General features: G+C 34.8%; 1 protein-coding gene across 1 annotated transcript in view; it reads left to right on the top strand.

Annotated features, from left to right (window-relative positions):
• Positions 1–16,800, top strand: part of EPHA7 (EPH receptor A7) — a 169,518-nt gene extending 152,718 nt beyond the window's left edge. Inside the window, exons 10-17 of the mRNA XM_007084905.3 lie at positions 781–906; positions 2,009–2,194; positions 2,783–2,844; positions 4,260–4,469; positions 5,187–5,336; positions 12,789–12,982; positions 14,243–14,398; positions 16,367–16,800. Of these exons, the coding sequence (XP_007084967.2) occupies positions 781–906; positions 2,009–2,194; positions 2,783–2,844; positions 4,260–4,469; positions 5,187–5,336; positions 12,789–12,982; positions 14,243–14,398; positions 16,367–16,481 (1,199 nt within the window). The 3' untranslated portion in view covers positions 16,482–16,800. The remainder of the gene's footprint in view (positions 1–780; positions 907–2,008; positions 2,195–2,782; positions 2,845–4,259; positions 4,470–5,186; positions 5,337–12,788; positions 12,983–14,242; positions 14,399–16,366) is intronic.
• The last annotated feature ends 268 nt before the right edge of the window (positions 16,801–17,068 follow it).

Below are 17,068 nucleotides of genomic sequence, written 5' to 3'. Positions count from 1 at the left end.
CCTTTTCTGAGGCATATTGGCTACCTCCTTCCAGAGCCTTATATTTGAAAGTTCATAGAAACCATTCCTCTTTCAAATTGCTGTCATCCACGGTTAGCAGATCCCAGGAATATTGTAAATTTTCTAACTTTACTCTGCATTTTGTACATCTGGCCTCTATTGCCCTTCAAGGTGAAGATGAAACTGTGTCTTTAGTAGATTTCTCTCTGATTCTGTGATAGTGGTCCCTCACATCTTGTACTAATTTTATGTATATGTCAACGGTGGTTGGTCTTTACAAAAATAAATCAAAAGAATAAGTAAGATGTCTAAATGTTTTTTAATATTGCTGTCAGTGTAGTAGGCTACCTGTAAATGAAATGTCTTCTTTTCCCAGTGTATTAATTTGATTGATTGACTGACTGATAGATTTACAAATGTGTTTCCAAGTCCATTACAAACCTCAATATGGCTTGAATTATGCCATGATAGCAGTGAATTTAATTAAACCTCCAGTCTGATAAGAGTCATGTCAGAGAATTTTGGTGATGTCTTTTGTTGATTTACTGGAAAAGCAATTCAGTTAGTAACCTATGAGCTGGATCCTATGTTACCTATAGAAGCTTGCAGATAATACCTATACGCCAACAGACCGAAGTAGTCTGTTAAAACTGCTGTGAATCAGGTGATGTGGAAGCAAGTTCACTGTTCCAAGGAGCACTCTGCATAATGAAATTCCTGGGCTGACTGCACAATAAGTGCTTTGCTTCATCACAGTCATGCTTTCTTACATCATTACAGTTAAATTTCCAGGCACCAAAACCTACATTGACCCTGAAACCTATGAGGACCCAAATAGAGCTGTCCATCAATTCGCCAAGGAGCTAGATGCCTCCTGTATTAAAATTGAGCGTGTGATTGGTGCAGGTAAGGCTGTTGTAGCTTCCTTGTTCAGCTGTTCCATTTAGCCAGGATCGAAAGTCATACATCATAATGACAGGCAAATAATTATACCTCAAGTATAGAACTTTTGCATTCACCTGAACTGTTGGAAGCAATGAGGCTGTACTTGTTTATGAGATCTCAAGAAAAAAAAAATGAAAAAGAAGCATGTGGCACAGAAAATCTGTATATCTTTTGTCTTCTGTTGGATTTTTAAGATATTGCTCTACAATAAGCTACTTCACGATAGTTCTGGCCTGCTGTTTAAGAAACGACTTAGTTTTTTTTTTTTTAAATGAGAATGTTCCTGAATTTTGTTGAAATCTACATTTCCTCTTACTTGATTTGCCATCTTCCTGCCAGGCTTTCATCTTTTTTGATGCTTTTTTTTTTTAACCTTTTTTTTTTTCATGCATTTGTAGGTATTAGTCAGCCATTTAATTCCATGCAGAAAATTAAGATGTGTGACTTATATAAAAAGAATATTATTTTCTACATATACAATATATATTTTTTACATGTGAATTTATTTATTTTTGAGAGAGACAGAGCATGAGTGGGGGAGGGGCAGAGAGGGAGGGAGAGAGAGAGAATCCCAAACAGGCTCCATACTGTCAGCTCAGAGCCCTATACTGGGCTTGAACTCATGAACTGTGAAATCATGACCTGGGCCGAGATCAAGAGTCGGATGCTTAACCAACTGAGCCACCCAGGGACCCCTGTATACAATATATTTTCATAGTAATTATACACTTCGGATTCAACTCTCTTAGATTTAGCAGTCCTAGTGCATACAAATTTCAGACTTTGAAATCTAAAAAATACTTGCTTCTCAAACCGTAAAAGCAATAGCAATGTTTAGAATTTGCAAATGCATCCTCATGCTTTAGCCGCCAGTGTACATTGTATCCTGTATTCAAATCTAAAGGTTGTTCCTAAAAACGTTTTTGTTAATCCAGTTAAAAAATTGTAGTTTGTGTAACAGATAGTTTAGCAAAGCTTAAAAGTGTTTTTAGTATTACGCATTTACTATGAACGAAGAACTATTTTTGAGATTAACATACACCTGCCTGTTCTATTACTTCAGGAGAATTTGGAGAAGTCTGCAGTGGTCGTCTGAAACTTCCAGGGAAAAGAGATGTTGCGGTAGCCATAAAAACCCTCAAAGTTGGTTACACAGAAAAACAGAGGAGAGACTTTTTATGTGAAGCAAGCATCATGGGGCAGTTTGACCACCCAAATGTCGTCCATTTGGAAGGGGTGGTTACACGAGGTAGATATTGATACCTTTCATTTATCAAGTGGACTGTCAGAAATTAGTGTTATTTTGTACCTAATTAAAAACTCAAATTATGAACATGTTGCATATTCTAAATGAAGGGTTTTTTTCTTGGTATATAATGGACTAAATTTTTCGTTTATGTTACTACCTCTGAAGAAATCAGGATAATTGAAGGCAGGATTAGAGTTAAAGAATAAATCTGATAAACAGACGGATTGACTGATATTTTCATTTAGCTTCAATGGCCATAAACGTGATGCACTCTAAGTTTGTACAATTTATATCAAGTGTCATTTTCTCTGAGTTTTGTTCACAAAGTAGGGGTCAGAAGAACACACTGACTTTGTTCTTTAATTTCGTGAATCATAACCATCTTCCAAACAGATATTTAATAACTCTGAGCTTAGCAGCAGCACTGGGACATTAGAAACACTCACAGCTCACCCATTCAGCCTTTCAGAAGAGCACCATGTATTTTATTGAGGGTGAGAATGGGAATAAGCCTGAAGTTTAGGTTATGGCTCCTTAAGATACACTTTTTTTTGATACATATATATATGTATATTTTTTTAATTTTAGGGAAACCAGTCATGATAGTAATAGAATTCATGGAAAATGGAGCCCTAGATGCATTTCTCAGGGTAAGTAACAAAAAAATTATCCTACCATTAAATGCATTATCCATGTTACAACTATCATGTTGACTATTGTGCACAGCATAAACCATAAACATTGTAAACTTTAACAGATCAGAAAATTGCCTTTAAAAAAGCAGATTAAATTAAAGATCAGAATCCTGGTCTGGATTGAACTAGAACTTTTTGAGCACGTAAGTGATAAAGTGTAGTTTGAACCTGAAGCCCTTTACTCTGAATACATGGTGTAGAGTAACATTTTACTTTTCAGTACAATTATAAATTAAATACAAAAGTAATACAGAGAAGACTAAAAAGTGAGATAACCATTCAGTAATTGGCATGATGATCCCAATTCTGCCCTGTGGAACCATTTCTGTTATATCGCTGTGTGAACACTGAGTGTAAAAGAATTACTAACATTTTTAAAATTAATAATGTGTGATTGTTTTTGTGGTAATTCTAAATACATAAGCATACATATTTTTTGCTCTGAGACTTTTCACCTAAGGATATAAACACGTTAACAGTTTTCCAAATGACAAGGAGAAAGCAATCTAAAGAATAAGAGGACATGGAATGTGATCATACATAATCTGCAGTGATACACTCAACTCAAATTTATAAGCAATCAGAAGATTTAGAGAAATTCTTATTTATGTATAACTATCAACTCTTGGGAATAAAGCATCACCTGGAAAGGTTATCAACTCAAATCAATATCCTCATGCACTGTATTTATAATTCAGTTGGAGAAATCTGTGAGTTAAAAATGGGTTAGAAATATATGGTTGCCAGTCTGGTTGCAAAGAGCTCTCGATCCCATTTGCTGGCACATCTGTTTTAGAGAATCTTTGTTGCAAGTAATGTTCCTACCGATAACAAAACAGGGAAAAATATAAAAAGCAAACGAAGTCAGCCAGCATCATCATTTCCCACTTCTTAGTTTCTCTTCACCTTTAATCAAAAAATGTCTCCTTTCTCTTTTTTATCATTTGGAGAAAATAAATCTTAATACATACGTTCATCCCCTTATACATTTCTAGATTACTTATATAATATTTTAGCAAGTGGAAAAACACTTAGTTGTCAAAGACAGTATTTTTGGATATCCCATTCTCTACCTTCGCCTCAAAAATCAGTGCATACTTTTGGATCTGCGTAACCTGATGCTATTTTCAATCAATAAAAATAACATATCAATGTAAATAACTAAACAATTATCAAAAGTCTATTTTGTATTATTTGGCTGTCCGTTGAATCAACACTTGTTTTTCTTTTTTTTACAAATGTCTATATTCTATAGATAATATAATAATTCTTATTATACTATAGTAAATCACCAGCGTGCAGACATTTTTAATGGTAATTTTTCCCTTTGAAAGTAGAGTTAAAGGATGTTTATTCTTGTCTTCCTGTAGAAACACGACGGGCAATTTACAGTCATTCAGTTAGTAGGAATGCTGAGAGGAATTGCTGCTGGAATGAGATATTTGGCCGATATGGGATATGTTCACAGAGACCTTGCAGCTCGCAATATTCTTGTCAACAGCAATCTTGTTTGCAAAGTGTCAGATTTCGGCCTGTCCCGGGTTATAGAGGATGATCCAGAAGCTGTCTATACAACGACTGTAAGGAAAAGTCCCTTAACTGCACCTCTTCATATTCCCGAGATTTTCCTACCAAGAAAGCAGGACTTAATAATACAAAGCTACACAGTAGAAAAGAGGCAAATAGATCTCAGCTTTTTGTTGTTGCTGGTTTTCTTTTTTCCTTTTGGAGGAACTGTCGTTATGTTTCCACTCTACATACAGACTGAGAAGAAGTGAGATAAGAATGGCAACATGTTTCTCTTATAGCAGGGTGTTCATATACGTAACATTCGGTTTTATACAATAACATCTAGTTGCTAGCTCTCATAATTGTAGCAGAGAAATATAGTCCCATTTTAAATAAATAGATTTTAACAGAATATTAACTATGCTAATTCTTACAACTTTTGTGAAATTAGCAAAAAGGAAAATACATGAGGATTTAGTTGAAGTACCCATATTTCATTCCATTTTAATAGTTATGTTGCCTAATTTGTCATTGTCTTTTGACTAGACTCATGGCCTAAGACCACCTAAGGGCCCATTAAATTGAGTCGCCTTAAAAATGAAAACTTGTAATGACATTTTAAAAACAGATTAGTAACTTTAAATACACTTAGATTCAAGATGGATAGATGTGATACTGCTGAATTGCTAACCAAATATACAAATGTTTAACTGTAGCTTTATAGCTCTGCTATAAATGATTTATAAGTTATTATGCATATTTAAAATTTCAATTTCTTTTTATAACAGGGTGGAAAAATTCCAGTAAGGTGGACAGCACCTGAAGCCATCCAGTACCGGAAATTCACATCAGCCAGTGATGTATGGAGCTATGGAATAGTTATGTGGGAAGTTATGTCTTATGGAGAGAGACCTTATTGGGACATGTCAAATCAAGATGTAGGTGTTACACTATTTAAACAAAAAGGATTTTATACATTAATATCCATTGTTATTGGAACATGTTGGTAATGAATGGCTCATAAGAAGAAAGTTTTATAGAATTATAAAAATATGACTGCTGACTTTTCACAATTATTCCCACAAAAATTACCATAAATTAGTGGTTCAATTAACTTCACTTTGAAGATCGTCTTTCCTTTTTTTGAAAATATCCTCTCAGTAGATACAAAGGATATGTCCACTATCTTTTTCCTGAATAATGATAATGATGTTGTACTTGTAGAACTGTAGTGGGAAAGTCACCTGAGTAAAGGAGTCATTTGCAGAGGGGAGGAAGGAAGCCTGTGTTTTATTTTGTCTTTGAAGCTTATCTTTCTTTTTCTTTTAATGTTCTCAGGAAATCTGTTTAACATGTCTACTGTTGGTTGATTTGATTAAATTTTAATTTCATGAGACAAACTAAATCTTATGCTCAACGCTGGTAGGTGTTCCATGGTGATATTTTAGAATCTAATCACAATGGGAGTGCTTTTGGAAATTCCTAAAAACTTCGTACCTGTTGCATACTAAGGCATAAAACATGCTGTGATGCATTGAGAAAAAAAGGAGATAGCAGTTCTTGGGGGTATACATGTCACACCAAGAGACCACTTACAAAACAATACAGCATAAATGAAAGTGAATATTGGCTTCTATTAGGTTGAATTTGATGAAACAGGCATTTTTGCATGTCAGAAACTTTTAAATACTGGCAGATTCATATGGTCCAACCTACTGAAAATGTGAGTGAAATCTAGATGAAAGTAGAGCAAGTCTAAAATCTAGGAAGGTACCCTGGATTTGAGCTAGCAATCTGGAGAAGACTTTGGCCATAGCTAGTGAGAGAATTTTCCAAAGAGGCATATTGGACGGTCCAGAAGCTAAAACTTAGCCAAGTGTGTGGAGACCAACCAAATAGATTCCCGGTCCTGGAACAGAGCTGTGCACACTGGTAGTGATTTGATATGCAGGTTAAGTTGGGGCAAATTGATGAAAGGCTTTTATGAAGGAGTTTAGAAATGGTACAAATGCATGTTCATGAAGAGTAAAGAAATAAGTGGTGCTTGAGGAAAGTCTATATCGCCATTAAAAGACGGATGTGACCAGCAAACTGGAATAGTCAGTTCTCGAAGTACTATAAACATGGATACCAATAGAAGGTGACTAAAATTAAAATCGAGTTATTTTTCAAAAATAGGTCATGAACATTGTTACATAAAATCAGCATTTTGGATTTAGATTTTAGAATTTACCATATCAAACTCCTATGGTCTTAAAACTTGTAGATAGTTATCTTTTGACACCTGAAATCAGATTGTTTGTTGGTGAGGTTGTTTTCAGTAAATCTTCCCACAAATTTCTGAATGAACTGCAGACTTCACAGCCTGACGAGGTGACGTTTTTAAGTCATTTAAATCTTTTGGTGTTTTGAACTGAGGGATGACATGAAACTTTTTTGTTTTTTTGGTTTTGGTTTTGGTTTTCCAAAGATAAAAGTCTAAATGATGAGTCTGTTTGGCAGAGGCAAAGTTGTTAATATTTGACAGGACTCAGTGTCAAAGATTTCATGGACTGTCAAAATGTGGGCAAACAAATCCTTGGGGCAGAGAAAGAGAAATATTTACATTCCCCAGACACTCAGTGGAGTTTCATTTCTTTTGACACCTTCCTTCTGTACTAGATTCAAACATAAAGGGAATGACAGGAATATAAGATGACTTAAATTCAAAGTTCACTTAACTTCTGAAAACAAGTAATAGAAAGGGTGAAGAAGAAAAGAAAATCTTCAATGTTAATTTTTAGAATTCCTTAAATATTGTTTGTCTTTCCTGAAAATGAAATGTGAAAATATATAATTAGCATAACAAGAAATAATAAATATTTGTACTGATCAAATTAAATTATTATGTCTACAGTGACATTTACTTCCAACCTAGAACATTTAACACCAGGTTTCTTCTTTTTTGTAATTTTGAAGGTCTGAATTATAAATCATACATCAGTTTGTATAATAGTAAGGGATTACCTATACATCTCAGTTTTATAGTGAAATTTATATTACTATTCCTCTTTTAGGATAGTATTCGTTATTTTATACTTAATGTTGTTAAAGTGCTATTTGAGCAATTATATGTATACATTTCAAAATGCAAATGTTGAAAAAAATGAATAATTCAAAATAATGAATTTCATTCTGGCAAAAAATTCCCTAGATAAAAGCTTTTTTACCTGAAATCTCTGGTAGGAGTTCATGGAAAGACTGAGGAGTTCTGACAATCCCCTGACACATATGAAAATCCTGTAAATGTGTGAATAGATAGTGGGAAGTTTGCTTTCAACAGATCTTCCTAGATTTTAATTTTTTAATTAGTTTAGATTCATTTATTAAGTGAATTAATTAACTTTACATTGTTCAAACTTAGTTCCTAGTAATTTGTCAGGGATTTTAGAGAGCCTTCGAATTTCAAATGCCTTGGATTTTAGAAGACTTTTCATAAGACATCACGAGAACAAGATGTAAATTGATGGTTACATTTGGAAACAAATCCCCCAAATTCCAGGCTGAATGCTGAATAAAGGGAAGTGTCTGTGATCACTCTGAACAGACAAGGGTATTATAGAAGTCAGTGAGGTAGATAGTTTCCAGAAGGCTTTATCTGCATGCTAGACAGGGCAATGAGCAAGAAAAACTTGGGAAAAGATAGTATGTATGTGTATGATGATACCCATATCCAAACAGGGTATCACTTAACACTTGAATGGATTCTTAACTGTATTTTGACATACTTACAGCTTTCTTGAATTTTCACTGCAGTGGAAGCAGAATTTAGTTATTTGCTGTTACAATTGAGAGTGAATGTCCCAAAGAAATTTCTAATTTTCATTCTTAAAAATCTGCAGATGTTTAGCCCTTTCCATAATGGCTTTTCAAAGAAAGTTCTTTATATATGTACATTCAGTCAAACATAATAAATATTACAGAAATTGAAAATATTCTTCTTTGGCATTCACAGCTGTGTTTTAATGAAATGTATGTCTCAATTAGTTCAAATAGTTACCCTCAAATTTTGACGTTCTTTAGGTAGATTACATTTTTTCTGTTTATAGTACTCAACAAAGTCATTTCTTTTCACTTTAAGCTAAGCTAATGCATTGTTAGTTTAACTAGTAGGTAGTCATAAAGATGGTAAAAAAAAAATAAGGTTCCATAAAGATATTGGACATAAAGATAAATTCTTAAAGTGGGTCATTAAAAGACATTTAAGAGCTTCAAAAAAAATAATAATACACTTTAACTAAATTTGCTCTCAGTTAAATTGTGAGCCTTCAACTTTCCCTTTTGAAAGTCACCACTAATTTATGACTTTGTATTTTTTATGTTACAATAGAAACAAAATTGTGATTGTTTTGGTAAAACTTTGCCATAATCCCATACTTGGGGTCCAAAATATTTAATTGCATGAACTGTGGGTCATACATTATTGTGAGGTTAATGGAATGGAGATGAGCATGAGCAAAGAGCAGAAGTCCTTCATGTTAGATCCCATTTTGAGTTATTACCAGCCCATTATCATGGGGTCATTCTGTGTTCTTTTTCCTCTAATTACAATGGTCATACCCTAATAATACTGAAACACTTCGCAGCAAGCAACTTTTGTTTTTATTTCCAAGTATTTCTTTACAGCATATACTAAAGCCATGCTTCCTATTATATCCCAGTGGTCTTTTATAAATGTCATTTACCCATCACTTCCTATGAATCCAGGACCTATCTAGAATTAGAAATTGCTTAATGTTTTTCGTTTTTCTTTTAGTAGCATATTAAGGCTAGATCTGGACAGGTAAATCCCTGTCCAACGGGTTTCTAGAAATTTCACAAAAAGATCTTCTAAATGAATTCTGTGAATAATAACATAATGCTCTAAGAAGTGTAAGTTTAACCATTTTACCCATGTGCCTTGTTGTTTCCAAAAATGAATAACTATTTGCAGAAAATACTTCTTGGTTTCCCAATTGGAAGTAAAATGCAGCTAACCAAATAAAAACTGCAGAATTTCTAGATTCAGTGTGTGCCTGAATCACCCCTCATCAGCAGGTTTACCCTCAAAGGGTATGTATGCTTGGATTATGCCAGACTATGCTCTGTAGAAGGTTCCCAGCAATTATCACTAGTGCTCCCATAGGTAGGTGCATGATTGTTAATGGGAACGTTAGGTTCCCAAAGTCCATTCCCAATCGAGAACATCTCTTATTTTAAATTCTATCCTTAGCTGCTATTCCTTTAAAAATGTATCCACCACTGTATCTATCTTTGAAAGCCAGATGTTTCATTTTATGCTGAAATAAATGTTTTCCTGCCATAATAATAGAGTATGAAATTCCTATAATGCAAAAGGACAACTGCAGAGGTTCATTAACTCATTCCTGTAAGAGTCATTTAATGGTATTATGTTCATTGGCACAAAGACTTAAATACATATTGTGCTCAAAGATGAAGAATTCTAAATGTTTTTATGAAGGCTTAGAGAGCTGCTGAGGAATATTAATGTCAGGAGGATTGTGATCAGATTTAGATTTATACTTTATTTTATGTTTTAATTTTGTTTTTAAGTAACCTCTACCTCCAATCTGGGGCTCGAACTTACAACCCCAAGATCAAGAGTTGCATGCTCCATGGCTGAGCCAGCCAGGTGCCCCTAGATTTGCATCTTAAAAGAGTATTTAGAGGGAAAGAACAAAGGAAAGATCACTCTATGTGCATTGTTACTTTCTAGACATCTGAAGACAAATTACAAGCAGGGATATTGTTAGAAGGTGATGGAAAATAATAAGGATTGCACTAATGTTATGAGCATGGGAACTTGTCCTGCCAATCAGAAAGATACTGCTTCTGTTCAAATATAAGCAACCTCAAATATGAGTAAAGCCACTCTTTTCCCAATTAAAAAAAATGCCTCTCAATTGTATTATTTAGTCATTTTGAATACACTAAATTTTAGAAGTTGTTTATTTACTTATTCACAATTTAAGTCACTATTTAAATAACTTAACGGAGCTTTCCAAAGTACATTATTTTTACTTGCATTTAAGTTTTGTAACATAGAGCCCCATTGAATCCAAGTATAGGGCTGTCGCTGGAATGTTATACAAAGCCATGGAAAATTCTTTGCATTTAATAGTTTTTTTTAATTTAATTTCTCCTATAATTATATATTTGTGATCTTTACAGAGTTACCATTGTGTTTGTTTGTGTGATGTAAAGCTTTCTGAAGTTTGGGGTATTTTAGAGGACTGTTTACAAGATACACAACCTTTGTAGCAATGGGATCATAAACAAGGACACTTTTAAAATTCTGTCCTTTGTCCTTCATTGGCATTCAATACCAACACTGATTAAGGTCACTTAAGTATAAGGATTTTTTCTCCATCATTGTTATTCAAACTAAAGTACTTCTCTTATTTAAACATGTATGCATTTAAGAAGGAGCATCATCAGAAAGTGGTGACTAATTTGCTGTACGTAGAAGGAATCTACAACTGTTCTCATGTCAGCTTTCTAGGTGTGATGACTGGAAAGGCCATTAATTGATTAGTAAAAGGTTTTAGGGAAGGTGAGAAATTCAATTATAAATAGAGTATGAGATGCTTATAGAAAATTCAGTTGAAGACATCTAGTAAACTGATGTATAGGATATATAACATAGTATTCAGGGGAGAATTTCAACTAAGAATTGTATCTTATAATATTTTTCAAAAATTGCTATTATTAGGTTAATCTATTTACCTTTTAAATTTGATCAATTTGCATATAGAGATTTTTCTTGAAGTGTACTTTTTTTTTCCTATACAAAGGATTTTCTGTAGAAATTGTTGATGCCAGCTACTTTATTCATTCCATCTGCAACCTTTTACATTTTAATGTGTTATTCTGGAATGTCAACAAGCATCTTAGGGATATGTTTCCCTACAAATATTGTTAATCAATATTTCTTTTTTTTTTAAGTTTATTTACTTATTTTGAGAGAGAGAGAGAGTGTGTGTGAGCATGGGAGGGGCAGAGAGAGGTAAACAGAGAATCTCAAGCAGGCTCTACAGTGTCATCGTGGAGCCCTATGCAGGGCTTGAACCCACCAACCTCTGGATCATGACCTGAGCTGAAACCAAGAGTCGGAAGCCTAACCGACTGAGCCCCTCAGGCACCCATGTTAATCAACATTTCTTAAAGCCAGCTTTTGTCTGCCTACTTTTGCCTTTATTTTCTTCAGAAACCCAAGGTTTCCTCTTTGTTTTTTCCAGAGTCACTTTTTTCTTACATTTGTACTGCTATTATATCAGTCAGTATCAAAAATGATTTGTTAATTCCCCTTGATATTATTCTAATGTTTTACAAGTCCCTCTTATTTGTGTTGTTTGCCTTGGTAATTATTTTCCTGTGCTGCTGAGATTTGTAACAGTTTCTGGCTTTTAGCGTCAAATTTTGCTTTCCATATAAACAAACAAACAATAAGTCTGAATAATAAACTTTTAGACTTTTTGATTGCCATGTACCAATGTTTATGGAGACTTATTTTTCATGAACATTCAAAGCTTGTTATAGTGTTTAGGCTGTTATTAGATAGCGTATTAGCACTATCACATACAGTGATGTGCTAATAAAAGTTTAACAACCAGCACTCTGGGAAAGCACTAACTTGTAGCCTTCCCCGATTTCCTGGTGTAACCCTTCTCCCATCCTCTTCCCCAAAGCTGATTTCAGTCTTCCAGTGTGAGGTCACTAAACTTGGAGTTGGAAAGTGATGCAGTCACCTTTATGAACCACTGTATGCTATTCGCTCCAGCACACCACTATATAACACTATATATTTCATAAGTATATAGGCTCCATGATATTTAAAGTGATAGTGTGCTTGGTAATATTTTCTATCATAGTACATTCTGCATTTTGATATCTTGTTTGAAAGTGTCATTTGAACTCTGCAAAAAGTGACACTTTTGGGGGGTTAAATTCGGGGTAACTGAGACCTTCCTCTTACAACTTGAAGAATTCATAGATTTATAGACAAATATGTACATGTACAGCTATATACAAGTAAAATGGTTTCATAACATATTCCGCTTTCAAAACCTCTGGGATGACATTAGTAGTTTTCCATCTATTGCACCCTGAGTGACTTTAATTATTACTCCCTATTGCAGAATTAACTAGGAAGTGTCATGATATCGTGCTCTTCATGCACCCCTTGATAACATATTTAAGGTTCATAGATGTTTGGGGAAAAATATGTCTTATGCAATGCTTCAAGATGTGCTTCAATCTTATCTGGATAAATCACTTTGCCTACTGAACAATTCATTTTATTATCATTGAGCCTCAATTAGTAATATTTTTAATGTCCCTTTGGCTATTAGGTTATAAAAGCAATAGAAGAAGGTTATCGTTTACCAGCACCCATGGACTGCCCGGCTGGCCTTCACCAGTTGATGCTGGATTGTTGGCAAAAGGAACGTGCTGAAAGGCCAAAATTTGAACAGATAGTTGGAATTCTAGATAAAATGATTCGAAACCCAAATAGTCTGAAAACACCCCTGGGAACTTGTAGTAGGTAAGAAATACCTAAGGGAATGGACTCTGGGAGACATTCAAATACTCACTTAAACCTTCTGTCTCCTCAGTCCTAACCCAATGGCAAATTGACATTTGTGTTAAACTATATATCCATGTTAAATTTATTGTGTTTACCAAAGTCTTTATTTTTTCTTTTCAGATATCTGGCTTACCTTAATTAGCTAGTGTTTAAAGGGACCTATTGTTATTGCCTTTTGTTTTTCTTAAAAGTTATGGTAGATATCGTTGGCCATCATTTTAGAAGACTTTCTAAACTGGAAATTATGATCAGGTGGTGTTCCACATTTTCAAATCATCGTTAGTATTATGTGGGATTTTATTACTAGTGCTTTACTTTTTTGCATAATATATTTTCTTGTTTTGCTTTAAGCTATTTAGTAAAATGATTCTATGAAGTAAAGGTTTATGAAAGTAATTCAATACATGATTAAAGAGGTGTACTCATTAAAAAGAGTCCGAAGCACTCCATGCATTCTTTGTGCTTGGCTTACTCCATTGAAGGTGTATTAGAAATTAATAAGCTTTAGCTTCTGAGTCATGCTGATGCTCTTGTCTGTACTGGTCATTAAGCCCTTGTGGAGGTATATGAGCTCACTAGGCACTACAAGGGTGCCATTAGTACGGAGAACACATAATGTTCTCAGTAGCACCACGTGGTCTGAACAAGTTAGTCCACAACCAGATGTGCTTCCTTTACTCCCAGTTACTTTTGGAGAAACAAATGAATAAAGAAATGTGTACTGATTACAAATACTGTTAGCTGTACTTTTAGAAATACATGGAAGATGCAACCTGGTGGTCGTCAAATCCAACCAAAATGTAAATTTTGGATTTTGTAGTTATTGGGCAACCTTTACACATTAGATTTTTTTTATTTTTTTTAATGTTGATTTCTTTATTTTGAGAAAGAGAGGGATAGGGAACGAATTGGGGAGGGGCAGAGAGAGAGAATCCCAAGCAGGCATCACGCTGTCAGTGCAGAACCTGACATGGGGCTCGATCCCACAAACCACGAGATCGTGGCCTGAGCCGAAGCCAGGAGTCACACACTCGACTGACTGAGCCACCCACATGCCCCTACACATTAGATTTTCGTTAACATATCTGTTTATTTTTTACTACAACATCAATTAGAATATGTAATTTTATTATTTTACCCTTATTTTTTTATGAGCCAAGACATTCTTCCTTTAGTAGTTCATGAAAAAATTTGCTTTTCTGTTTCATTCTCATCTAGGCCAATAAGCCCTCTTTTGGATCAAAACACTCCTGACTTTACTACCTTTTGTTCAGTTGGAGAATGGCTACAGGCTATTAAGATGGAAAGATATAAAGATAACTTCACGGCAGCTGGCTACAACTCCCTTGAATCTGTGGCCAGGATGACTATTGAGTAAGTTGAAACTCTCAAAATTCTATTTAATCATTTATTAAGTACATTCCAAGCTTTATACATCAGGTCATTGTCCATAAATTACAGAGGTTGTGAACCCCAAAATCAGAGAGAAAATCATCTCTTTAATAAGTGTCCACTATGTGCCAGGTATTATGCTAAATAGACCTTTGAACTTACAGTGTATTTTTAAACTCTCACAGCAATAATTTTATTATGTCAATAGCTTTATACACAGCAAGGTGCAGGCTCAGAGAATTTAAAGATTATCCCTAAACTGACTCAAGTAGTGAGTGGTAGCTAATTTGTCTCCATAGCCAGTATTCTAAGCCCCACAGAGTGAGCCTCTTTCCTTAACCATGTATCATTTAAGTGCCTGTTCACTGAGGAAACTTCCTCCATTGCAAAAGAGGATTTCTTTCACCATGTTTGCATGACATGAAAAACTCAAAGCTTCATACCCAATACCACATCCACTTTGACATCCAATATGATCACTTTCTGAAGAGGTCAAAGGAGGCTTAATTCAGTTAACTGTAACTAAAAATTTAACCTATGTTTTGGAAGGTGTGTGATTGATTCATTTTTTTAAGTTCATTTATTTTTTTGAAAGAGACAGCACAAGTGGGAGGGGGGCAGAGGGAGAGAGAGAGAATTCCAAGCAGGCTCCACACTGCCAGCGCCGAGCCCGACATGGAGCTCAAACTCATGAAACCGTAAGATCATGACCTGAGCTGAAACCAAGAGTTGGATGCTTAACCAACTGAGCCACTCAGGTGCCCCCATTTTTTTTAACCCAAAGAATGACAATAAAGCAATTTTTAAAATTGCTATGAACTGAAAGTAAAAAGAACAAATTTTCCTTTCTGGCTCCCACACTGATTATGTGGTCTTAGGAAATCCACTTACTGTCTCTGAACTTCAGCTTCATGTGCTGCAGCGTAAGTCTTATGGGCAATGAGGTTCCTCTCAGCCAACGTGTTTGAAAATGGGAAGCAATTATCAAGGATCTGTTAGTGGATCCAGTTTGTGAACTGCTGTGCAAAGGGTTTCACGTTTTTCAGATGAGAAGGCCAGCAGTCAGCTACTCTTTTCTGGCGTGCCGGGAGGTGGCACCCACGTGAATTTAAGCATGTGTGTGCTGTCTTGTTGGGTTTACTCCTAGTCACCATGTGGGTAGAGCTGGCATAATTACACCTTCTCTCTCCAAAGAAATCTACTTCCCTGAAAAATGATGTTTCTCAAAGTTTTCTTGGACCCCTACTATGAAATACTGGAGTATTGTACTGTTGCTATATTTTAGCTGCTTGCAAATACCTAACTAAGCTCAGTCCTTCTGGCTATTAGGAAAGGTAAAAGTACATACACAGACACAGTATATGTCAAATTTAAACTATTTAACATAGATATTGCACATTTTAGAAAATAATTTTTTTTCTAAAATGTAGGCAAATGATTCAACTGAAATGGAGTTGAGTATACAATCAATAATATGCACAGAATCGCCACGTGATAATTAAACTCAGGATAAATCTTTTGTGATCATTGACGATTCTTGATTTACTAGACCCCAAAATGTTTACATTCATCCTCCATCCTACTGTAACAATTAAAAATTCTGAACTTTGCTCAGGTTCAAGAATACAGCATTTCAAATAACATTTCCTAATCTTAAGTTAATAATAATTTTAAGACTGTGATAATTTCTGGTACAAAGTTTCAAATCAGTTTAAAGACAACCTGTGGCAAATCAAGAGCCGGAGAAGTTAAGTTCTTAGGAAGGAACATGCTGATGAAGTTTGCCAGTCAGACCCGCTGCGGGGATATGATCATAATACCCAAGACCACTAGGATAAGATCTGTTTGCCTACGATAAACAGATGTTTTAATTAAAGAGCTGATGACAGTTTAGTACCAAATTCACTCTTCGAAAGGTAACTAATAAAAAAATGCATTTGTCTTTTTCAGGGATGTGATGAGTTTAGGGATCACACTGGTTGGCCATCAAAAGAAAATCATGAGCAGCATTCAGACTATGAGAGCACAAATGCTCCATTTACATGGAACTGGCATCCAAGTGTGATTAGCGTTTCTCCCTTACGAGGGAGATCACGGACTGCGAGAGAACAGTACTGGCCTTCGGGATATGCATAAGAAATGCTGCTAGAAGACAGTTGATGTCCTGGGTCCTTCCTACAGTGAAGAGAAGATTTAAGAAGCACCTACAGACTTGAACTCCTAAGTGCCACCAGAACACATAAAAAGGGAATTTAGGATCCACCCCTGGTGGCCAGGAAAACAGCAGTGACAATAAACAAAGTACTACCTGAAAACATCCAAACACCTTGAGCTCTCTAACCTCCTTTTTATCTTATAGACTTTTTAAAATGTACATAAAGAATTTAAGAAAGAATATATTTGTCAAATAAATTCATGATCTTATTGTTAAAATCAATGAAATATTTTCCTTAAATATGTGATTTCAGACGATTCCTTTTTAAAATCATTTGTGTTTATTCTTCATAAGGACTTTGTTTTAGAAAGTTGTTTATAGCTTTGGACCTTTTTAGTGTTAATCTATGACACATTACTACACTGGGTACCTTTGAAAGAATCCAAAATTAAAAACAAAAACAAAAACAAAACAAAACCATAGCATGATTGAAGATA

The sequence above is a fragment of the Panthera tigris genome, chromosome B2, assembly GCF_018350195.1.
Source record: "Panthera tigris isolate Pti1 chromosome B2, P.tigris_Pti1_mat1.1, whole genome shotgun sequence".
NCBI classification, from domain to species: Eukaryota; Metazoa; Chordata; class Mammalia; order Carnivora; family Felidae; genus Panthera; species Panthera tigris.
This window is presented reverse-complemented; position numbering and strand designations above follow the sequence as displayed.